This window comes from Trichomycterus rosablanca, chromosome 17, assembly GCF_030014385.1.
Source record: "Trichomycterus rosablanca isolate fTriRos1 chromosome 17, fTriRos1.hap1, whole genome shotgun sequence".
NCBI lineage: Eukaryota > Metazoa > Chordata > Actinopteri > Siluriformes > Trichomycteridae > Trichomycterus > Trichomycterus rosablanca.
In genome coordinates, this window is record NC_086004.1 from 27312592 (window position 1) to 27337328 (window position 24737).

The 24737-nt window shown below is 35.9% G+C and overlaps 3 protein-coding genes across 6 annotated transcripts; all 3 read left to right on the forward strand.

Annotated features, from left to right (window-relative positions):
* The first annotated feature begins 183 nt into the window (after nucleotides 1–183).
* On the forward strand, nucleotides 184–10352 carry tmc8 (transmembrane channel-like 8). The gene is made up of 16 exons (XM_063013134.1): nucleotides 184–241; nucleotides 912–1119; nucleotides 1765–1913; nucleotides 2721–2847; nucleotides 2951–2978; nucleotides 3065–3213; nucleotides 3341–3488; nucleotides 4170–4328; nucleotides 4693–4847; nucleotides 5344–5416; nucleotides 6107–6204; nucleotides 6710–6896; nucleotides 7522–7652; nucleotides 8838–8990; nucleotides 9570–9648; nucleotides 9731–10352. The coding sequence occupies exons 1-16, from the start codon at nucleotides 193–195 to the stop codon at nucleotides 9824–9826; spliced, it is 1989 nt and encodes a 662-aa protein (XP_062869204.1). The 5' UTR covers nucleotides 184–192; the 3' UTR covers nucleotides 9827–10352.
* Nucleotides 10353–10560: 208 nt separating this feature from the next.
* Nucleotides 10561–12733, forward strand: LOC134331728 (B-cell receptor CD22). The gene is made up of 3 exons (XM_063013236.1): nucleotides 10561–10671; nucleotides 11699–11977; nucleotides 12058–12733. The coding sequence occupies exons 1-3, from the start codon at nucleotides 10632–10634 to the stop codon at nucleotides 12414–12416; spliced, it is 678 nt and encodes a 225-aa protein (XP_062869306.1). The 5' UTR covers nucleotides 10561–10631; the 3' UTR covers nucleotides 12417–12733.
* A 5829-nt stretch (nucleotides 12734–18562) lies between these two features.
* si:dkey-93h22.7 (uncharacterized) lies at nucleotides 18563–24447 on the forward strand. 4 transcript variants are annotated; one of them, XM_063013111.1, is made up of 9 exons: nucleotides 18563–18606; nucleotides 18694–18720; nucleotides 19062–19364; nucleotides 20550–20834; nucleotides 20939–21208; nucleotides 22671–22772; nucleotides 23373–23397; nucleotides 23708–23876; nucleotides 23985–24447. In XM_063013111.1, the coding sequence occupies exons 1-8, from the start codon at nucleotides 18579–18581 to the stop codon at nucleotides 23850–23852; spliced, it is 1185 nt and encodes a 394-aa protein (XP_062869181.1). In that variant the 5' UTR covers nucleotides 18563–18578; the 3' UTR covers nucleotides 23853–23876; nucleotides 23985–24447. The 4 variants fall into 4 exon arrangements, with proteins under 4 accessions (XP_062869181.1, XP_062869179.1, XP_062869180.1 ...); XM_063013109.1 differs by having other exon boundaries at nucleotides 23708–23822; XM_063013110.1 differs by having other exon boundaries at nucleotides 23714–23822.
* The last annotated feature ends 290 nt before the right edge of the window (nucleotides 24448–24737 follow it).

Sequence of the window (24737 nt, forward strand, 5' to 3'; positions counted from 1 at the left end):
GTGTCATGTGATTTCCTGTTAGTTTCATTGCTGGGTGCTTTACTAGGAGGGTTCGCAGCATCCTGAATGTGCACCACAGCGCTGGCCTTACAGTTGCCAGCTTGTTTTGTGTAACTGTGTGTAAACTGTGCATGATTTTTATTACTAAAAGCTTCTATTTGTTTCTAGTTTTTGTAATGAACTCATACTGATATGATGGAGGAAGAACCCAGGTCCAACAACTTGCAAAGATGGTTATCAGGTACGTGTTTTGTGTCTGTGCACATGTTTGTCTGTCTCGGTTTGCCGTGTTTGTATGCCTTATTGGGATTTCTTTTTGTTTAAGTATTCTGGAAATAAAAAAGCAGAGAAAGTAATTTTGCATTGACTGTTATTGTTTCACTCTGGCCTTTACTTCCTCTTGCGAATCTTGTCTGTAGTTGAGTTTTCTGTTCAAAAACTGGCTGCTAACAACCCAAACAAGATTTCTTCAAGGATTAGATACATAAGAACTATTCAGATAATCAGATATTCAGATACGGCCAAAGGTTTACTTGCACATGTAAAAGAAAAACATTATGGCCATATTCATGCCTAAAACATAGCTAGCTGGAAAAATCTAAAGACAGCCTGTGTTTTTCAGATGCTGTTTTCTCAGTCTTATGACTAACTTGCATTGTTTTTACACAATTCTTATTCAGATTCAGATCAGATTCTTCAGATATTTTAAAAATGGACCAAAACACCTTTAATACATAGTATTTTATGGTTTCTTGTATTGTCTGATGAGCCAAAATCATTTGGTGTAACAAATATGCAATCACAAATTGAATTGTAATCAGAAAGAAGGCAGTTATTTTTTAAGCACTGTTGTATAATACTGGCGACTCAGTGTACCTATTGATTAACATTTTTGTTGTTTGTACTACCAGAGAACAGCGCTGATGATTCGGATGACTCGGATGAGTATTATGATATCTACGAGTTGCTTCCTAGTACAATGCGCAGACGACAGTACCGGGATCAAGCAGAGGGGACTGAGGGTCCTGGAAATGACCCTTCACCTTTTTATAGAGACTGGGACCCCAGTCAACCCCTGAAGACTCTGCCTCTCTGTATGCAGGAGAAGAGAAACGTCAGGTGGGTAGGAAAGAACTTGTCGTAATAGAGGGTTTTTCTTTATCGTCTTTATGAGATTGCTAAGTAAACTTTGGGCTTTCTTCAACGGTCAGGCAGATTTGTTGTGCCAGCGTAAGTCTGGAATTTCCAGACGCTACTCCTACTGGTGTTTTTAGGAATGTTAAAAGCCTTTGAAAACTTTTGGTCATACAGACTAGCAATAGGTTTTAGGATCAACAATATTATGTAGGGGTTGACTAATTGTGACATGACAGTATTAACAAATATTCTTCTGCTCTAAAATTCTACATCATTTATTTTCTATGTACATTTGCTGTATAATTCAACTGATGAGGACTTAATGTAAAGCATTTTAGTGCTGCAGAAAAGATTAGAGGTATAAATCCATCTTGTCTCTTCCTCTTAGCATTTACTCTGCACCCACTGAATACCACTGGTTTAATATAACTGGTCCTCACTGTTAAAATAGTCTAAGAATGTTACTGATTCTATTTTATTAGAAAAGGCTTCTTGGATGATATGTAGTCCATAATGCATGATCCATTTGTGCCTTGTTATTAATTTGCTGTGTAAAAGTGAAGGATACAGTGTTTTACTCACAGTAGATACAATTAAAAACACTAATTAATCTGTATATTTATTCAGGTACAGACGACATGAAGACAGATGCAAAATTACTTACTGGCAATCCTGGAAACGGAGTCAGGAAATTGCTCGGAGGCGGGTGAGAGAGCAGATGGGTAGAGTCATTTCAAGATTACTGCTCTGGAAGAGCACCCTCCATAACATTGAAGGTGAGAAACAAAACCCTCTTACATTAATTTTTCACATAAGTAATCAGAACCCGCAATACTTCTGATTATATTTATATAGGAAGAGGGTTTTACATCTTTTCTGTACTGTGCATTATTTATTTTTTCTGTTGCCTCTGACCAGACTGTTATTCACTGCTGCTGAAAGATATTCCTATACCATGATGCTACCACCACTATATTTTACAGTGTTACACCACACTTCTAGCTTATAGTAAAATGGTACTTATTATTACACCCCAAGATGTCACAAATTAGGTTTTTTAGTAAGGGGTACTTTCTTGGTACTCTTTAACTCTCTGGTGTAATACCTATGATAAACATCACCTTTAGTCTCAGCTACAAACTTTTGCTTTTTATTTTATTTTTATTTGAATGCTTTTTATTTTATGATAAACTGAACTGATCTTAATGCCGTTGCGCTTACTGTGTATCCTTCTACAGATCCGTGCTTCTCTATAATCTTGCTCCTTTTACATAATTTTGATTTGATCTCCATCGATCTCCATCATGCTGATAGACCTCACAAAAATAGATTATAGATCCTTGTGAAGTAGCTGTTGATCCACAGCTTTTTAATAAGCAGAGGTCAAAGCTGAAATTGTCCTGTTTCTATTTTTAAATTTTAGTACATTGTTGAAAGGCTTTGACATTTTTATTTTAGTTTGTCATAATTAAAAAAATATTAAAAACAGAATTAAATATAAAAATAGTTTAGGGACTAAAACAATTTTACTAACTATTTAACACTGTATATGTGAGTAATAACCTGTGTGAGCTCTGTTACAGGTAGATTCGGTGTGGGAGTGAAGGCGTACTTTGAGTTTCTTAGATACCTGTTCTGTCTGAATCTCCTGAACTGTGTCATCATCTGCTGTGTGATAACACCATTTCTGTATAACATACCAACTAACAAATACTTCAGTAAGTATTTTTTTCTGTCTTTACTGGTATTTTATGAATCAGAGTAAACTAATGTTTTTTTTTTCTTTAGATATTGATGTATGGAAATTCTGGACATTAATTTTGGACATTTTTCTTGGATCGGTAAGTCGATTCACGTTCCTTTATCAGTAATTATTGCAGTTAAAATAAGTCACATTTCTTTTTTTCTTTTCCACTCTGCCTCACAGGGTTTTATGGAACATTCCCCAGTTTTCTATGGTTTCTATACGAACCATTCCGTAACGGAGACTTACAAAGAATGTTTTAATGCACCTCTGATTTACTTCTTTGGCATGGTCACCATACTCTTCTTCAGTCTTGTCCTGATAGTTCACAGGTCAGAGCAAGTTTCGTATGGTCAAATCTCATTGTAAACCATCACCAGACAATGATGAGTGCTGCACATAATGGAACTTAGAGTTTGTACATTTACAATGTCTGTTTAATATTGTTTGCTGTTGTAGGACAGTTGTGGGTTATAAAGACATCTGGCTGACAGGCAATTCTTTCAGAATGAATCTGAGCTTTAAGGTGTTCTGTGGATGGGATTTTAATGTCCGACATCACCAGGCTGCCTTCCTTAAACAAAGCCTCATCAGAAACGAACTGAAGGTGAGCTTGTTACTGCAGCCCTGTTATAACTGATTCTGTACTGTTTCTGTTTCCATGTATTCAGAACACAAAGTGTTACCTCATTTCATTTTAAATAGGAAAATACTTTTAGTTTTTGCTCATAAAACGGTGTGTCTTTACATTTTGACATTTGTATGTATTTAGGTACAGGAGATATGCCTGGACTTTAAATATGCAGTTCAGGCTTGAAAGGCCTCCATTGAGGCTTTTGTAAAACAATGATCTCTACTTTTTGCTTTGTTTCTGATAAAGGTGGCACAATCATGTATTAGTTTTAGGGGGCAGGTATTTTTTCACACTGGGCTAGTGGATGTTGGATACATTTCTTTTACTGTAATACATAAAAATAATTACAACTGTATTTACTCAGATTGTTTTTGCCCTGAATTGCGTTAATTTTGACAGATCAAAGAAACAATCTTGGATGAAAAATGTACATTTATGGCATTTAGCAGACACTATTCAAAGCAAATTACTATTGCGATTAATTAAAATGCAAACAATTGAGGGTTAAAGGCCTCTAACAGCCTTCTGATCAATAGTCCAGCACCTTAACCACTGTCTCATTTCTAGATTTAGAGATGCAGTGTGTTTAATTTAATACATTTTAGAAAGAGGGTTAACTGAGGCACTACATTAAATTTTGTTTTGTGATTTTAGATGGACCTGGAGGAGCAGAATTATAAGAAAAAAGTTTCGGATCGTTTGCTGAAGCAGTGGATTCTTTTGTACTTCCTGCGCACTATGATTAATATTGTGGTGTTGGTTCTGCTCTGTGGTGCCATGTGTCTTATCTATTATGCTATTGATTATTCTAAGGTAAGAAGTAAAGAAAGAATCAATAAAGTACTTATTAAGAAAGCAATAAAGTGCAGAATAGCAAATTATACACCTTTACTTACTGGCATGTTTTAATAAATGTATTATCTTTTACGTATTTACCTTATCTTAGAAAGAAATGCTTCCTCCATGACCAAACCACTCACCACCTTTCTGAAATTGCTGTTCACAGACTGTTATATTAAAATTGTACACTTGGATTGTCCTACTGCCCTCACCACATTCAAATGGCTATGATATTGTCTATCTACTGTACATATTCTAGGACAAATGATTTTTTCTTTCGTGCCACTTGGGAGGGACTAGGACGTAAACACATACAGTAACTCTCTTTCTTTTTCAGGACCTTAAATACAACTGGGCTGTGAATCTTTTACTGGGCTATCTTCCACCTCTCACGATGACATTACTTAACTTCATCCTTCCACATATGTTCTCTGCAATCTCAAAGTTTGAAGATTACTCCCTCGCCACACAGCTTAATCTCACTTTAGTTCGGTAGGTCATGCCCTGTCCTCTACTTACCATTAAACACTTTGGTCATATTATTTCAGCATCATTTATATAATATCTATGTTTTGTAAACATTACCAAGATTGTAAAATTTAAATTTGAATTGTAAGCCCTATTTCCTTACAAATTTAGTGGCTGGCAATTGTCACCGTGGTATTTACTAGTCTTAACTTTTTAAACAGCATAAATCTATTAAATAAATGTTTTAAGATGGACTGGCAACATGTCCAGGGTGTTCCCTGCTTTTCAGCCAATGAATCAGTGCAACCCTGCACAACTCCAGAATAAAGAGGTTGTAAAACAGACTGTGAATGAATTAATGAATGTTTTAAAAGCAGCTTTACACAGCAATTTTATTTAATTCATTATTATGCATTATTATCTATTATAATTCATTATTATGCATTATTATCTATTATAATTCATTATTATGCATTAATATGAAACACTTTAAAAATATTGGTTTTGTTCTTCCAAACAGGAGTATTACACTGAAACTTGGAAGCTTATCCATTTACCTCTTCTTCCTCCTCACTCGTGAAAAATCTAACGGGGTGAGTTATTATTCCTTTACAAAACTCACACAGTTTATCAGGTGTTCAACAGTTTACATACAGCTATGATCATAAGTTCACACAGACTTTACTTGTACATTTACAACATGTATGTCATGGCAAACCAAATAAAAAAAGAAAGAAAACCTTTATTTACATTTTATAGAAATAGCAGTGCATAATATAACATGGCTGTGAAAAAGAAAACTGCATACCTGGCAACCCTGTGTGGAGCGCTATATGGAAAAGAACTGCTGTTTACATTGATAAAATAGACAAATATCTGTACTTTATATTCATTTATATATTATATATCCTTTATTAATTGTATACCAGTTTATATAACATTTTATGGATTTTAAATAATGCAGCATTAAGTTTGAGCAGCTAAAGCTATTATACAAATTATGTAGTTTTTTTTTCTTTCCTGCTTGCTTTAATGTATGAGGATTTTAATGCACATAATTATTGTCTTTCATTGTTATTTTTTTAGTCTTATTTGTTCTCTCCCTCTGTAAACTCTCAGTCTAAATGGAGGTTGAAATTAATTCATTTAAAGAGAAAATGTTTTAGCACCTGGTTGACATACCTAACAGACAGGCTTCTGATTCCAGTATTGTCTTTATTTTTTGAAGTTTAATTGCATCATAACAAACTGTATAAAAATAATTATGTGTGTTTGTTTTTCAGTGTGTAGAGACGGAGTTTGGAAAAGAAATGTACAAACTGACTATATTTCAACTCTTGGCGTCTTTCTTCAACACCTTCTTCATAGCCTTCCCCAGAAAGTACGACTTCCTGAATATAAAGTCATGGCAGAAAAAATGAATCTATTTTCTTCACTATTAACTAAAATGTTATTGTATATTTTTGGGACTGATATATGCTGTTACTTAGAGCTGGAAGGTAAAACACAATAGACTGTGTAACAGTAAGAATTAACCAATAAAATATTGGCTTTTCCTTTTTTTCCACAAGCCTTATTAAAAAAAACTTAGAAATTGTATCAATCCAACTTAAAACCATTATTATTACTTGAACAGAGAGTTTATTTCTTCATAAACTGGTAAATAGTATCTACAAAACTACAGTACACAGTTTATCAGTATTGATCCTCCTTGTTTCCTGGCCTGTTAAACTGTTCCAGCCAGTAGAGTCTCCTGTACACATTCTTAGTATTTCCTTCATATTTGGTGTCAGTTATTGTACCTCCAGTTTAAATAAGGATTTATGCACATATTATTAAGTATTTAGAGGTTTGTTTAGTCATTCTTTGTGTATTTTGTACTTGAGGTTGCTGGTGGAGAAGTGTTCATCATCTAACTTGGCAAGAAAAACAAAAAAGCAGGAGTTTGAGATTCCCTTAAACGTTTTGGATCTGGTGTACAGTCAGACTGTGACCTGGGTGGGAGTGTTTTACTGTCCTCTGCTGCCAGCCATCAGCACTTTTAAGCTACTGGCTGTGTTCTACATGATGAGGGTGAGTCAATAATAAAAAAGCTTAAACTGATCATTTTAAAAACTATGCAAGCAACATGAGCAGCCCTCCATAATGCACTAGCACCTACACTCTTACAGTTCACAGCCATGATGCCATCCTGAAAACTATAAATGATGCTCCAGCTGAGAAAGTTCCATATCAACCTGGATGAATCTTTTTCTCTTTCCTTCACCAGTTATTTTCTTAAACATTTTGTTGTTAACCATTTTGTTAAAAATTGACTTTATGGTCAGATCCAAATACACGTTTCTAATTTGTATCGGTTAATTTAATGTGAACTCCAGCCAATGTTGGTCCACGGCGTTTCTGGATGATGTTGTTGAATGGCTTGCGCTGTCTTGCCTTCTTTATTTTCAAACCAAAGTGACAATATCTATCACATAATTTGGCGCAGTTTTTAATTTAGTAGTGTCTCACAGAGGTAAGGTCACATGTACTCACTCACCCTGAACAAACAGCCAATCAATTATATGGCACAAAAGACTAATCCAGACTCACACCTTTGGACAATTCACATTACCAAAAACCCTGGAGTTGTGCTGCACTTACTATAACTCAAGCACAAATTACCTAAAAAATAATTATGGTAAAATCTTGTTTTCAGTTTAAGGTGGTGCGATGTTGTGCTCCGGCTCGCCGAATGTTCCGGACATCCAGCTCATCAGTTCTGTTTCACTTCATGCTTTTACTGGGCCTTGTCATGTCCGCTGTCATTCTCGGTGTCAGCTTTAAAAGGTATAGCAAGGATGAGCCATTAAGTGTTCACATGTACATGAACAACGTGATTGATATTCTGTTTTTTAAGTGCTCATATAAACAACATTCTATGTTAAGTAGAGCAAATGTATTCTTTTATTTAGAAACAGCAGAGAAATACACATACTATCATACTAAATAGTAATCCTTGTTTTATTACTGTGTGACTACATTGTTGATTTACTAGCTAGTATATGTGTTGTACATGGCCACACATTTTGGAAAATTCAAAGTAGAACAGACTCAATACAAAGTGATAACTTAACCAACCCAAACAACAACCTATGTATAGCATGATGGATTATATGTTTTGTTTTGTTTTATTAGGATTTTAACATCATGTTTTACACTTTGGTTACATTCATGACAGCAACGGTAGTTACTCATTACACAAGATTCATCAGTTCACAAGGTTACATCAAACAAAGTCATGGGCAATTTAGTGTCTCCATGTCACCTCACTTGCATGTCTTTGGACTGTGGGAGGAAACCGGAGCACCCGGAGTAAACTCACGCAGAAACTTCTGGTCTGCATGAACATGCAAACTCCACACAGAAAGGACCCAGACCACCCCACCTGGGGATCAAACCCAGGACCTTTTTGATGTGAGTTGACAGTGATACCCACTTAGCCAACATGGCGTGATGGATTATAATATATACCATATACAATAATAAAAATGATCAATCTGGTGTGTCCAAAATGTTTACAAGTAGGTTAAATGTAGGGTAGTAATTTTTAAGTCAGCTGTTTTTGCACAAGCTAAAAATCTTCGACACTTCGACGCTTTTAATGTTCAACATCCCAAACATACATTCAAAACGGCTGCCTAGTAGGCTGGTTCAAATATTATGGGCAAGAAAAACAACCACACCCAGACCAGGTTTTTGTTCCTGAACATATTTTATTTTAGTCCATCTACCACACATCTGAAAATACAGTTAACCTAAAAGCTTCACTACTTGTAGAAATGGTTGTAAAAGAAATCTCACATACACCAGGAGTTTCTTGTTATAGGATAATTAACGGCTATTATTATTAACTATTGCAAAATCTTTGCATTTGACTGAACACACCTTATAATTAGCATAATTAAATTTAATACATTTTGATTTATTATTGCAATAACATGTTTCCCCTCCTGCTTTCCCTGTTTTCTTTAGTTTAATCTCTGGCAAGTGTGGACCATTTCAGGGCAACCAGACCGTGTACAGTGTCACCAGGGTGTGTGTTAGCACCCTTCCCCCCTCCGCTCAGAAAACCATCCATTACTCCACATCTGAAGCTTTTGCATTTATCCTTATTTTGGCTGAGATGTAAGTTCATGTTTTAAGTGTGGTTGTTAAAAGTGTGCAATATTAAAAAAAAAAAATTATATCACAATAAAAAACAGTGGGACAGTGTTTATGGAACTGTGGTAGCCTAGTGGGATGAGCTTTGGGCTCTCGGATGGAAGGTTGTGTGTTTGAATTATGGCTCTGTCATGCTGCCACTGTTGGAACCAAGAGCAAAGCCATTAATCCTCTCGGATCCTGGGGCGCCGTACAATAGCTGTCTCGGTGATCTGACACCGGCTAAAACAAATAAATAGCTTTATTTAATCATTATATTAAAATTAAAAGAGCAAAATAAAATTAACAGTAACAATAAAATAAAAAATGATTGGTACAATGATTTGTTAATTCTTTTAAATTTACCTGCTAAAAGTAAAAAGATTTCCAGCATATTGTAAATAAAAACAAATTTAAAATCTGATGCTTGTTGCCCACTCAGAAATGTTGGGACGGAGGCATGTACCACTGTGTTCCATCACTTTTTTTTTATAAATGAGCCTCTTTAATGGTTTAAGAACTGTTTTTAAACACAAAGCTACTACAGAGTTTTTCTGTTTACAGTATTGCCCTGACGTCCTACGTGTCTCGTGGACAAGCTAATCGCAAGGACATAGAGAGATTGAAGGACATGCTGGTTATGGTCAGTGCAACTAACACAAAGTAATACAAATACAGTATTATAATATTCATATTTTAATCATGTTCATGTTTGTACTTTACAGTCAAGCCTTGATAAGCGTTTCCTGGTAAACCATCACGACACGATTCTCAGACAGAAGAAGAAGACCACCAGGGGGGCTGAAAGGGTGGCCTCATAGAGGGACTGAGAGGGTGTCTCCAGCTTCCAGAAGAGACTTCAGGAAAAGAAATGCATGGCTAGAATAACCGACAAAAAAGGTCTTACAGGAATTGTTTCCATTTCCGTGCTGACTGTGTAAACTGGCTATAAATACTTTAACGATTGTTTAAGTGCACAGCCATTCGATTTATTAGACTAAACTTAAAGTCGTTAAAGGTTTACAAGGTTTTGTAAAGAAATGTGGATTTTAAACTCTCTAGTCTGAAGACACCAGTGTCTTTCATTCTTCTCACACATGAGCTTCTAAACTGCAGTAAGTTGTAGATAGTAAATTATAGTAAAATGGTGCATCTGTACAGTCATGTATCAGTGAATAAAAGTAAATTGATGAGCTCTTGACTTGTTCTTGGTTACATGTCACCTGCTCCATGAATGTGGAATGTATTCTCATGATAAATTATAAATTGGCCGGCGTTCATTAAAAATGCTTCTGAATGTTTTAAAAAGATCTTAAGGTGCAATATTTTGTTTTATTATTTCTGAATCTGCTTCACTATCACTATGTGTATTTCATTCATGTTTGTTTATATGCTAAATAAAAAATTTTTAATCATTCAAACTGTGTATTTTCTGAATCCAGTACTCTCTACACAGCTGAAAGACTTTTTTTACACATTATCTATGTCATACACATGTTAGGGAGGAGCGGTGAGGGCATTTATGAAACACACACACACACACACACACACACAGATGCACATGTTTTTAATTATACAAGTTAAAGCGGAAGTCAGAATGGAAGCAGACGAGTAAAAGTACCAGAAATGAAAGCCAATCTGGTGTTACTCCTGATTTCAGTTTTACGTGAGTTTAAAATTATTGTTCTATATTTATACCCAATATAAACTTTATACTATACAGTCGTAAATGTAATTATTTTTTCTGTTTCTGTTTTAGTTTTGTAATATATATATATATATATGTAATATATATGAGGCCAGAACTGGTCAATTTATTTGTTTATTGGTACAAAACATTAAAGCTTTATTAACACAATGTATGATTTAATTTTAAATCTAGTAAACATGTTTATTAATAATCAATTTACAAACAGTGAAATTCAGAACAACAAAATAAAAACAAAACTAGTGGCATTTTTACAACATTCTCACACTTCAGTAAGACTACCTTAACACATCACCTTGCCAACTAGCTTCATTTCTTACCTAATTTGTGGCTTAAGTAGGTAAATTGTAGCTTAATTTACTATTTTACAAAGATTTCCAACTCATCTATTCATGAGGTCCGTTCATATAGAATAAACTTTATACAAAACGAATCAAGGAAGCTTATAAAACATGGTGGGGATTGTATAACAGAGAAGTACAGATCTGAAACCAGGACAGAAGCTCAGCTCATTCATTTACATTTACATTTTCAGCATTTAGCAGACACTTTTATCCAAAGCGACTCACAGTACTGTGACAGTATACAGTCTAAGCAATTGAGGATTAAGGGCCTTGCTCCAGGGCCCAACAGTGGCAACCTGGAAGTGATGGGGCTTGAACCATTGACCTGTTGATTACTAGTTCAGTACCTTAACCACTAGGCTACAACTGCCCTTATTGCAGCTTAAATTGAAATAAATGAAACTCAGCCACTCTGCAGAGATAAGGCCACCAGTACAAACTAATCTGACACTTTGTTAGGATGGATATTCTGACCCCCAGTCATTACTGTTGCTGAACTCAGTGACTGTATCTAAAGATGTTTCAAGGTGTTACACCAAGTATGCATTTAAGAAAAACTTTCCAAATCAAACATCATCCAAAACTTTTTAGTGTGGACAAAACAGGAGTGAGGCATTAATCTTAGATTTTATTGCATGCAGGTGGATCTACTTTCATGCCAGACCTCACTGGGCCCAGTATGGCCTACTTAAAATCTACAGTAACTTTTGAATGTACGATGTCAGTGTCAACATCACCTCCGATCTTCGATCTCATAAAGGACGATGGCAAGATACTTGCCACACGAGATGATCCACAAGAAGACCAACCAATCAGATTCTATCTAAAAGTCAGCATGGAATCAGAGGGTGTGTATTTTTGTAGGGTGACTTCGAGAGGACAAAAGAGCATGAGCAACCCAGTGCACTTACAAGTAGTCAGTAAGTAAGATAAAAGCTTTTCATCTTTTTATATCTTTTGAAAGAAAACATAATATAACTTCTTTTTTTCTTCATTTTAGTCCCTGTTCAAGGAACCTACATAGTTCCTGATCCCGACCCGCCCGTCCTTTATGAGAGAGCGGGACTTATTCTGCGATGTGAAGTAAAAAAAGGGACACATCTGGATTATGATTGGTACCACAACAAGCAGGAAGTGACTTCACCCTCATCACTTTACCATCTCGCAGAAAACACAATGAGAGTGGATAGCGCAAGTGAAAGGCATGCTGGAACTTATTCTTGTGTGGCCAAAAACAGGATGAAGAATAACACCAGATACTCCAGCAGCATGCCGGTTACAGTACATGTAAAAAGTAAATGTTGTCTATATGAAGAAAAAGTCTTGTTAAACCCTGATCCCAAACTAAAGCATTTATAGGGTTGGTGGGACCATCGTTTACTACAAGTTTACTTGTACTGATAAATAAAAAAAACAGTCCACTTAAAGATTTAAGGGTAGTCAATATAAGGTGTGTATCGAAAGGTTAACGTTAATTATAAAACGGATAGTTCCGGTCCTAAAATCTGATTTGCTGAGTCGCGTTCGAAGCCGTTGTAAAATCCCCGATAAACGCACACCAAGGACCACCTCACATCATTCCATATTAATACGCCACTAAAAAGAAAAAGTGAATGTTATTTTCGCCCTCATGTTGCCTAGCAACACTGTTAATCGAACTACCTTGCGTCGCGGAAGAATGCTTTATTGTAAGTTTATACACAATAAATACATTTATGATTAAACATTGTTGTATTTATATTTATTTTATGTTGACCGCCATTTTATAAAAGCAATAAGTCACTCGAGACCGTGCGTTACTGCTATGATTTTATCACGGGGAAAGAAGTTTTAGGCACTCCGCTTCGCATCGTGCCAAAAACGTCATCCCCATGATAAAATCACAGTAACGCACGGCCTCTCGTGGCTTATTGCTTTATTTAACAAAGTTACATTATTGGGGGGTCATTCCCTCTCATCGGAATCTTGCAACTAGACCCGCTTCCCTGGTTTTGTCTGAGTTTCATCAGCGTCACCAGCCACATCTTTTCACCCGCCTTCGTGGACTCTCATAGAGAGCTGCATTTGGAGAGACACGCTAAGCCCTCCATCACTATTGTAGTTGCCTCGATCAGACAGCAGAGGGAATTCATTCAACCTATTTCCTCTCTTAGGCATGCCAATCATAGCTGTATGGACACACAAGAAGGTTGATAGCATTGGCAGAGATTCAAACTTAAGAGGTCGAGATCCTGGTGGTGGCGTGCTAGTGCATGGGGGTGTTATGCCACCCAGTTTTGTTTAAAAGTTAAACAAAAGCACAGATTTCGTAAAAGATAAAAAATAAATATTCTTGTTTGCATCACTCAAACTTAAATGTTTTTTAATGGAATTCCACGACGAATTTTATGTTACACAATGTCCTCTTGCTGCTATAACAGCCTCCATTATTTTAGTAAGGTATTCTAACCAATACCAGTAAGTTATTTGAATATTTGATGTATGCTGCAGCAGTAAGGTTTTCCTTTTCCCATCAAAAGCAATCTAAGATCACACTAGGGTTGCACAGCATATGCTAGCCCACCATTGCAGAGAGCTCTGACTATCACGTTTAAATACTATCAACTTGGCCGGGTGTCAACAACGTTTGTGGTACCTGGTGGTAGATGACTGATGGGTGTGGGTACAACCTGCATATCTGTGAATGTTCCACATCTGTATGATTGTGTTAATGCACCTGTAACTAATGAGTGGGACTAAAATATGCAAATACACAAAAATTGCATCTACATTGATGTCATGTGATGTAATCGCTGAGAATCAACAGGTCTTCTGTTCACTTCTCAGTACAGGAAACTTCTTGAAAATTCTTGTCCATGGTAACTGATAAATAGTGACTAGGTTAAAAACACTGATTTTTTTCTATAAAAGTAAAACAGTCGGTCTATGTATTTTGCTAATGTGTTCTTTCTTGGCCTGTCTGATTTGTCACAGAATACCTGTCAGTACCCAAACTGTCCTTCAGGCTTTACCATCAGGGTTCTGGCTTCCATGCTAACATCAGCTGCTTGACAGCACAAGGTAGCCCCCCGGTGAAGTTTCAGCTGCTGCTGGATGGCAAGAGCATTGCTGTGCAGCAGGTGGATTTACTCAAAGCCTGGTTTTCTCTACCTGTCACTCTGGGGATAGATATGGGTACAGTGCAGTGCACTGCAGAAAACGAAATCCAGCAGCTTCTCAGTAACCAGGTGAACCTAGAAGTGGGTGAGTAGCACGTCCTGATTTCACAACTGGAAACTAAAATCTTTGTTACTGTACTTAACATACAATGTTTAGTATTTGGACAGTGTGGGTGCTGCACAGCTCCGGCTGTGCTAAATTGCTGCTTTATTTAAATGAGTAAATAGGTGACGGTGTGTTGCTATGTGATTTTTATAGATGGTGTCAGACAACCATGACCCTGATTAACATGAAGCACTAAGTGAATATGAATAAATGACATATGTATGTATGTATATGTATGTGTTTCTATCAGCTCCAGTAGAAGGGACAGCACGTGTTCTGGTAAAGTACTTCCAAAGTGCAGAATCTATGGTCACATCCTGTCTGCTTCAGTGTGTGATTATCAGAGGAACTTTCCCACTGTTCTCCTGGTCCTTTAACGGTTTACCCCTACCATCAGAGAAGGATACACATGCCTTTACCCACCAGGGCAATGTTCTCATTCTCACACATCTCAGTGCTGAGAGCTTGGGGTATTACAGCTGCCGAGTGAGGGACAGTTTTAACCCCAACTCATCCTGGGTGGAGAGTGAGAAGGTCTTGATTGAGATGAAAGGACCCTCATGTTCTTATCAAACCACCCATACAGGTATACATAGTAAACACCACAGGATTATGGTCCAACATACAAGTTTAAATTGTTGTATTTACGAAGCAAGTAGTTTAAAGTAAAGTATACACAACTATAGTTTAATAAAATAGCACATGTTAATCCAGAGAAGCTAGACATTTCTGTCATGTAGTTCCAAGGATCATGATGATACTTTGTCAACTCATGGTCACATAGGTTCACCCAAGGAGGATGGAGGTCCTCTCAAGGTTTCTTCCTGTAATTTTAAGGGAGTTTTGCCACTGTCGCCCTCGGCTTGCTTAACAGGGGTTTTTGGTCTGTTGGTCCTGGATTCTGTAAAGTGCTATACAAACAAATTTGACTTGACCTGACATACAAGACATTAAAATTTACCTATAAGGTATAGAAACAGCTAATACATCATTACAAAAAAACTATAAATAAATCAAGCAAACAGAAGCCATGTAACTGTACTATACACATGAAATTGCATTTAAAAAATAAAGAGATTTCTTAATAGTTGTCTTAATGAAAGATAGGCTCACCCTATTAATTTTTCCCTATACAGTACAGGTATTCCAGGTACAGGTATTCCATTCAGGTTCAGTGATTTGTAGAATCAATGCCAATTAGTTGGATTTTGGGTTTTCTGTTTAATTTGTCACCCATCTGTACATTGTTTTAAAGATTTTGAGCTGGTATCTGTGGAGATCATTGCCATCACGTTCTGCTGTTTCCTGTTTGGGATGGTTATGGGAGGAGCATGCTGTTTGCTAAGGAACATTAACTGTGAACGTTTAGCAACCAGCCACCATCGTATGTAACTTATCATTCTTAGGTGTGATTTATCCAAAGTTGATGCCAAATATATTACACACACGTTGTGACAGTGAATGAAGTGCAAATAAAAGCAGAAAGCTTTGATCAGTGAATTGTCTTTTTTATTTGCAGTCAGCACACAGAAGGAAAATGATTACAATAGAAAGCTATTTTGTCTCTTTAATTAAAACAGGTTAAAAAGGATTTGCAAATCATTGCTGTCTGTTTTTGTTTACATTTCTCAAACTGTCGCAACTATTTTGGATCTGTCTTTGCACACTATATATGGTATTTTCTTTTTTTAGATACTGTGGGCTCCCATGGACATAAAAAGTAAGATCTTTATGTTTATGCATAATTTAATAAGATCTACTGAAGCCATTTTTTCTATGTTACAATACAGAAAGAAACAAAACAGTCAAATTTGACTCGATACTGCTAGATTTTCTGCCATAAAACAAATCAGGTTAAATCAAGTTAATTCTTTGTAATACAGTACAAAGATTTTAATATAATTTTAATCTCATGTTGAGTCAGATTTTTATACTACATGTGAAAATGGCTAAAACCAAACTTAGTCTTACCAACTGAGTAATCAATGATGAAAGAACTTTAACAAATTTGAATGAGTGTTGGATAACTTTGTTTCTTGAATCAATACATTTATATCTGAAATAATATGTTTTCTTTCTACACTATTGTAGATTGTTTTTATATCAGTCCATTCTGTCCAATAATGCAGAAAGCACCAATTAATTGTTTACACCACTATTACTACCACTATGTTCTAATAATCCTGCAGTGTGAATTACAGCATATATAAATAAATACAACATGTTTTCATTTTAGGACAGAGAGGCTTCATTACATAGCCAATTCTGCCCTTGTGCCTCAGACTGAAGACATGGAGACGGTTATTATGGAAGTTGAACTCTAGACTAAGGTAGCATTTTCATATAATTTAAATAGCTTCTGCTCAATCAGAACTTCATCAAAGTGCATCTAAAATACTCTTTTTTTAATGTACAGTATAATATATAATATAATATTTTTGTATGCATTTTCTCCTTTTTTAGCACGTCCAATTGTGTCATGCTTCCAACTGCAGCATGCCGTATGCATCTTATCACCTACACTTTGACGAGTGCAGTACAGCTCAGCGTTGTGTACGGAGAGACACACCCTGAGAGCACTCTTTTCTTATCTCTGTGCAGGCGCCATCAATCAGCCAGCAGTGGTCGTAATTGTACCAGTCATGGGAGAGAGACCCCATCCGGCTTAGTCCCGCCCATATCTGAACAACAGGCCAATCGTTGTTCATGTGTCCACTCAGCCTTAGACGGCAGGCAGAGCTGAGATTCGATACGATGTATTCGAGATCCCAGCTCTGATTCCATCTGTTTTTACCGCTGCGCCACCTGAGTGGCTAAAATACTCTTTTAACAACCAACACAATATTACATCTATATGTCAACAGTTTACATACACTTGCCGAGGATATGCATTGTATGTTTGGAATTTTAGTCATTTCTGCAACCAGAATTCTAGACCACAAGCATCAGATGGAAAAGTCTTGACAGCTATGTGCAGATCTCAGAACGGCTCATAGAAATTTGACTGTGGATGGTGTCACCTGTGTTCCTTGGATCATATTTGACTGTTTGACTTACTGAAATTTCCCCACAGCAAAAGGTGAAAATTTGGGGTTTCTTTCCAACCTTGTAAAAAGACAAGTGTTCCACCTACTTTAGAACAGTATTGACATGGGCACAGAGAAGTCAACAGCTGTAGTCAGTCATAATTACTAACAAGGTATTAGGAGGACATGATACAAATTGAAATAACTTTCTACACAAGCAAGCAATTAATCTTGGTGCATGTATACTTTTGACCTGGCCTATTTAAAATAAAAATCCACAATAAACCCATTAAATTCATTGAGGTTTTTTCAGTACAAAGAAGTGTGTTTTAATCACAGTCACAAAAAAGAACAGTTACAGAAATCATCAAAAATCCCAAACTGCCCTGACAAACATTTGTTCTCCTTAAAAGTGCATGTAAACTTTTGACCTTGCCTCTATATAATCATCTGATAAATACTGCCGAGACTTCACCTGCTGTATTAACTCATCTTTCATCTTTTCCATTTTTCACAGTGTCTGAATCTGCAAGTCAAGTTGCAGCGCTGCATGTGTATACATGCATGAATATGATGGATTTGTGATCCTAAACAGCTCAGCAGAACCAACTAAAGTGAATTACTAGTACAAATACTCATATTAAACTGTTACATGACTTCATTGACTCTTCACGTTTACCTCTTTTATTAGTTTCTGCTATGATAACACTTTTTTATTACTGTGATAATAGATGTCTTATTATGTTAAATGCCAATAAATGCATCAACTACTAAAATGTTCCTTCATTTTGATACTCATATTCAATCTAATTTGCTCATATTTACAAAACATTGTTAAGCTGGTCAGTAAAAACACAGGAAACCTTTTATTGTTTTATTTTTTCTTCTCGATTAAAGTTTTAGGAGAATTAACAAATAACAGATTCATGTTTTATTGCATTTCACAAAATTTTTTATTTGTCCTGAATTTAATTAATGTTGCTCTTAGTGTCTCTAAGAGACAAACTAGAAAGAAGCAGGAAAAACTTTAAGCTCCTATCAGTTGGGTGCACATGGTGTAGTAAGGTGACATAAATGGGGTGTGTCCTATCCAACTCCTACCAGTGTGAGGAGTGCCCTTCTGTGTGTATATACTTGGTTAGGGGTGTATCTGACTCTATGTCAGTCAAAGTGTGCTGTTTTTAAAACTTATAATAAAAGTATTGATACCCAAAACCCTTGTTGGACCAAAATGACGTTTCTTCTGCTGCTCATTTTAGGTAACGCTATTAAACCTTTTCAATATAAACCATCATAATTGTAAGTACTTCATGCAGGCCTGACTTTAATGGCAAAATGTTTTTTAGATGTTTGTGGTTTGTGGCAGAAGTCAGGTAAGTGAACATGTTACCGTAAATTCCTTGTTAGACTCTGCACTGTTTAACTCTGTGACAATCTGATTTATTTACACCCCAAAAAAGGGTAATGACAGTAATTTGTTTTTGCAGTTTAATAGATGACACCTGTAGTTAGTGGCCACAAAATATTGCTATTAAGATGAACCATAAATTTTTCTCAATTCATTAAAAACATCAGATTTGATCACTAGAATATTTTACTATTCTACATGCTTCTTTTGAAATGTGCATACAGTGAACAGTTTATTTCTGAAATCAGATGTGTTTCACCTATTTGACAGTATTGTATGCACTTATTACTTAATTTTACATTTCAGATGCTGTGACATTAGCTAAACCGGTGCTAACAGGTCCATCAGTTGCTCTTGTTAATTCACCTGAAGATTTTTACTGCATTTCGGATGAGATCCCATTAAACATTTCCGTCCTGTACCAGCTTTTCAAGGAAGGTGATCAAACAAAGCCTATAACTGAATATAGTGCTCACAGTAAACAGGAGGCCAAATTTGTTATTCTTGCCCGTCGTGAATATGATGGAAATTTAAGATGCAAAGCGAGTGGACTAAACGTTACAGGGATCACACCCTCATTCAGTTACTGGCATAACTTCCAAGTCTTAGGTGGGTAAAACAACTGAAAACCTGCTGTTAAAGGAAATGCTTTAAAATAACATTAATTCTTGTATTAATTATAGTGTAGTTATGAGGTAAACTGGCAAAGAATTGTACAGGACATCTATGGGTACATGCAAACCCATTTTTTTAGCTCAAAGTCTTACTTTTTTTATTCCAACCTTTGCAAAGAGACCTCTGTTCCATGTACTTTATAACTGTGTATAGGAAAAGAGAGATCAATGACTTTTGAACAATCCAGTTAAACAGTTAAAAACCTCTCATCAGTTAAAAACATCTTAGTATCTCAGACTTACTATCTCATGACATAAACCGTTACAAGTGTATAAAAATCTTGGCTTGAGATGTGTTGTAGGACGGGGCAGCATATAAAAGAAAGTTTATCCACAAGCCCAATGGCTAATGTGCTGGTGGTCTAAGTAATCTTTGACAGAGCATAGATTTTTTTGTGCTTCTCTACGTAGTGATTTTCTGCCAGGTTATTGGTTTTACCACTTACGTTGGATTGTATGTAAGACCAGAAATCTGACTGGGCCACTCAAGGAGGTCAATTGTCTTAATTTTAAACCACTGCAGTTTTGTTGTGGCAAGGTGTTGCTGTGCTTAACCTCCTTCCAGGTTTAAGTTTTAAATCTTTTAATCCAAACTTTTAGTCACTATTGCTGAAAATCTTGGCAATAACATGAAAGAACACCACGGCATTTCACAGTGGGAGTGGTGTTACCTGGCTCATGTGCCTTGGTAGATTTGTGCCGCAGGTACCACTCCGAACGGAAGCCAAAATGGCTTGAGTATCCAATATTTTTCCCAATATTTTTTGGTGAGTCGCATTTCCCTTTTTTTCTGTGGTGAATTATTTCCATGTAACATTTCTAGAAAGGCCTTTTTGGTGTGAAACCTTGCATATGGTAAATGAATACATTTCTTATTCATGTAGGCTACTAACTGCTGCATGAGAGGAAACCTAGTAAATCCATCTTTTTACATAGTGCACACAGTTTCATAGATCAACTAGAAAGCAAGATCAAAGTTTCATTTTTTATTTTGAGCTAAAAAAGTGATTAATGTAGGATAAATTGTCTTTGAATATCTGTACATATTACATTTTTTCATTCTGTGTTTATGCTCGTATAGTATGAAAGTCATACAATCATATGTGAAATGTTATTTTAGTGCCTGTAGAAGGTGCACACATCAAAACAAGCCCATCGACAGGAGATCTCTGGGAGGGAGACAGTTTATGTCTGCAGTGTAATGTAAGTAAAGGGACATACGTCAAATGTAACTGGCATCTAAACGACAAAGTTGTCCAACCACACCATGACAACAGATCCTGCAGACTCAACATTCAACGGCTGTCTACTGGAGACAGTGGTAAATATATCTGTGTTGCCTCAAACCAGTTTAACAACAGTTTTTTCTACAACAGTACTGACGAAATTGAAGTGCACGTTAAAGGTACGTGGTGGTATTTGTTTTTCATATTTATATGGACAGTACAGTGTATCTTGCTGTATATTTATATTGTATTTATTTTTCTTCTTCACTGATCTCACACTTAGAGTACGTGTCAAAGCCAGAAATCTCATACACTGTTGTCAAGACTGGAGAAGGAAAACTCAGCACCTATGTAAAATGCCAGACGACAAAAGGATCCCGGCCCATCAAATTCAAGCTGTTTCTGAACAATGAATATGTTACAGAAGAAGTCAGTGAACGCCTCAATGTCACCTTTGTAATACCTATAGCACTAGAACAGGTCATGGGCACAGTGCAGTGCCAAGCAGATAATGGAAGACAAACAAAAAGTAAACAGCTATATCTCACAGTGGGTATGTAAACAATATACAAGTGTTCATTCATCTTTTCTACTGCATCTGTAGTGAGCAGAAAAGACAATCATTTTTACCAATTTATTGTGCTAGGAAAAGATTTACAAGCTTAGCTTAATTAGAAGCATAAATATGGCTGCTTAATTTCATTCATTTAAGTTAAATGTGGCCCTGAAGGAAGAGCCGCTGTCAACAAATATCTGTTGTCCTATCTTGTGAAATCCAGCTAATTTGACTCCTAATGGCATCAACAAGAATGTTTTTAAGCACAACACACAATGGGCTGGTTAGTTACACAAGAATGAGCTGGCCAGTTTGTTATCTGATAATGTTACATATTACAAAACTGTGTTTATTATTAGAATATAGTTTAATGTAATCCTAGCTTTTAATAAGGTGCAGGAAATGATGATGCATATCAGATAATTAAATCTTTCTTGTTTTTACTCACCATTATAAGCTGTTTATTAGTGGCTTGATATCTAGCCTGTTGGCCTTGGCCTTCTGGTGATATGTTTTATTTCCTGCTTAAAATGACACTATTTTTAGTTTTACATCACTATAATATATCTTTATCTACTCACAAATAGCTCATTTTGGTTGCATAGCTGTTTGTTTTGGAGGTCGAATAGCATCACAATGTATTTGGTATTTGAAGGTGGGTGTTTTATCCTGAGTGACTTAAGTCTTTAGGTCCACAAAATTTTTACTTTTACATTCAGGCCATTTAGCAGATACTCTTGTACACAGCAAGTTACAGAATTGTACATGGAAAGACCTGCCAGAAGGGTGTTGCTGTAAACTAGCCTTGAAATGTCCAGAGACTGGACAAGAATTTGAAAGGCTTCCAAAGTGAAGAAGCAGCATATCACATCTGACATTTATACGAAAACATTACAGAATAATGAGCCTGTTACATGACCATGTTGCTAAGCGGGTCTGTTTGTGAGCTAACGTTGTCTTCATTAAATTGTGTTTTTATAAAAGCAAGACTGTGGTCAATAAATTTATTTGACCAGTAAAATACTCTTTATTCAACAGGACATTAACTAAAAATATTGATTTAAACCAGTTGTGTGCAGTGCTGAGGCGTTTTCACCACCAGGTGGGGTGGCGGAGTGAGTAATAAAATGTAGTGAGCTTTATTGTAGGTGTATATATGTAGATATCCTTATTCCATAGTAAAAGTTTAAGTTTAAAATGTTTTATAAAGTATTATCACTAATTAGGTTACAATAATTATTTTGGGTAGTAGTAACTCAGTGGTTATGGTTCTGGACTAGTAATCAGAAGGTGCCACTGTTGGACCCCTGAGCAAGGCCCTTAACCCTCAATTGATTGAACTGTATTCAGTCATAATTGTAAGTTGCTTTAGATAAAAGCATCTGCTAGATGTATTTTATGCATGTATTTTTGTCTCTTTGATTAAAGATGAATCATTTGCACTGTTTCCCTGCTTTAGTGATGAACGAGATACCAGCTAAGGTGGCGGTTGTCGTTTTCACCTGTTTCTCAATCCTGATTGTCTTTGTGTTTGCTTGCTGTGTTTATGGAGTGGTGTTGCGTGAGTTTACCATATACATATTTTAACCCAGTCCGAATGTTTCAGTCAAGACAGTCAGCTTCAGAATTATTAGCACCCTTGGTGTAGTTAAAAAGGTCATATAAAAATTGCTTAAAATTGTGTAATTCGTTAGCTTAAACTTACAATGAAAATGGAGAAAACTTTAACTGAAAGCAAATAACTTAAGTAAAAGTATATATATATATTTTAAACAAAATGTAAGCAAAGCATGTTTTTGTACTGAAATTTAGCTTAGTGTTTTGGATCCTCCAGCAGGACAACGATCAAATAACATCCAAATGGACACAAAAATGAGTATCAAGCTGACCTAAACCCCATTAAAACTGATTAAGCCGATGAGGAGAGTTCACAAATTATGTAAAAGGAGTCTGGAGGATCTTGATAGACTCTGTAATGACAATTGCTCTCAGATTCCATATAACCTTTTTATACCCATCTTTACCAAGAGTGTCAACAATTTTGAAACTGGCTTCATCTTGTCTGGAAAGATTTCTCATTTTGTACACTGTTACCATCAATGTTTGATACACAAATGATCTAATAATATCTTTAATATCTGCTTGTTATCTGCTTTGTCAGGAAAAAGGCAATCCAGGATATACATGTGAGTAGGGCTGCACTTTGTTTTTGGATGTAAATAGTGTAAACATTTTACTGAATTGTTGTAAAAAGGTGATCAATGATTTTCAGTGAGACATTTTATTTATTTATTTATTTATTTTAATGACATTACACTCTCAGTAGTGTATTAGGTTATTTCTGTGGGCTAAATGACCACATTAAACAGCAAATTTCGGAAACTTTTATTAGTTTAACATAAATATTTATTTGTTGTTTGATTAATTGATTCTTTTAAAGAAATTAAAGTATTTAGGTCTATACATGAACATAAGTTTTGATAACATTGGCTTCAGTTACAGACTTAAAGAAGAACTGACAGAGCTGCATAATGTACTTGATGATACTAATGATTATGAGAATGAGGGAAATGAATATGAGGAAGAAAAAGAACAACAATTTTATGACCTGGTAAGATTTAGACGTTGTACAAGCATCTAGGATTGAAGAGCCTGGTGAGATGATGTAATTATTATCAAGACTTTCATGCTTCCATTCATACATTTATTGCCTCTTAATCCCCTGAACTTCTCATGAGATGAAAAGACTGAGATCTCAATTTTTGTTTTACAGAGTGAAGAGGAGGAAGAAACGGATTTATATAATGGCACTAGTACTGAATAATGTTAAATTAATTAGTAAATATTTAATTTCATTTTATTATTCCTCAACATTTATCAGAGTCGCAGTGGGTCCGTTAAAATTTTGTACAAAGCAGCAAGACTCTGAAAAAGGGGCCAATCCACCCCTCTCCCTTTTCAGACATATCCTATCATGTCTATGTAAACATCTGACTGGCTGATAGCACTGCTGACAAACTTGATTTCAGTGGTGGTAGACTAGAATAATAGACCTCTAATAGACCTCTGCGCAATCCAAACGCTGTTTGCTATTATTTGCATTATGTTAGTAGAGTGCATGTGTACATACAGTGAGTAATACATTATTTTGAAAACCAGAATTGTATTTCTAAATGCCAGAGCTGTTTAATTGTATCAATAAATAAAACTCTAAATTAAAACCAGCATATTTTAAACTGAATGATGTATTTTTTTAAAAACACAATTACTTAAAATGTAGAGTTTGTCTTAATTTAAAATAGTGTATAGTACTTTTTGTGATTATAATTGCCCAGTGTTTACAGTAATAAAAATGGTTGATTATAGATTTTTAAATGATTTGTTGATTTTGTTGATTGTTGATTTGTTAGCGGGTAGCAGGTGCACTGGGGCCCAATGCAGGGGGGGGGGGGGGGGGGGGGGGGGTCCATGACATTAACTCAACCCCCCCCACTGCACTGCCCTCCCATTGCCTGCACTTAACAGG

Excerpts from the sequence above, each read along its gene's own strand:
- tmc8 (XM_063013134.1), top strand. The coding sequence starts at position 193 with ATGATGGAGGAAGAACCCAGGTCCAACAACTTGCAAAGATGGTTATCA. Across the intron at positions 1,914-2,720 it reads CACCCTCCATAACATTGAAG|GTAGATTCGGTGTGGGAGTG; the intron begins GTGAGAAACAAA and ends GCTCTGTTACAG. Across the intron at positions 3,214-3,340 it reads CTTGTCCTGATAGTTCACAG|GACAGTTGTGGGTTATAAAG; the intron begins GTCAGAGCAAGT and ends TTGCTGTTGTAG.
- LOC134331728 (XM_063013236.1), top strand. The coding sequence starts at position 10,632 with ATGAAAGCCAATCTGGTGTTACTCCTGATTTCAGTTTTAC. Across the intron at positions 10,672-11,698 it reads ACTCCTGATTTCAGTTTTAC|GTGGATCTACTTTCATGCCA; the intron begins GTGAGTTTAAAA and ends TATTGCATGCAG. Across the intron at positions 11,978-12,057 it reads AGTGCACTTACAAGTAGTCA|TCCCTGTTCAAGGAACCTAC; the intron begins GTAAGTAAGATA and ends TCTTCATTTTAG.
- si:dkey-93h22.7 (XM_063013109.1), top strand. The coding sequence starts at position 18,579 with ATGACGTTTCTTCTGCTGCTCATTTTAG. Across the intron at positions 20,835-20,938 it reads AATTGAAGTGCACGTTAAAG|AGTACGTGTCAAAGCCAGAA; the intron begins GTACGTGGTGGT and ends TCTCACACTTAG. Across the intron at positions 23,398-23,707 it reads AGGCAATCCAGGATATACAT|TTACAGACTTAAAGAAGAAC; the intron begins GTGAGTAGGGCT and ends CATTGGCTTCAG.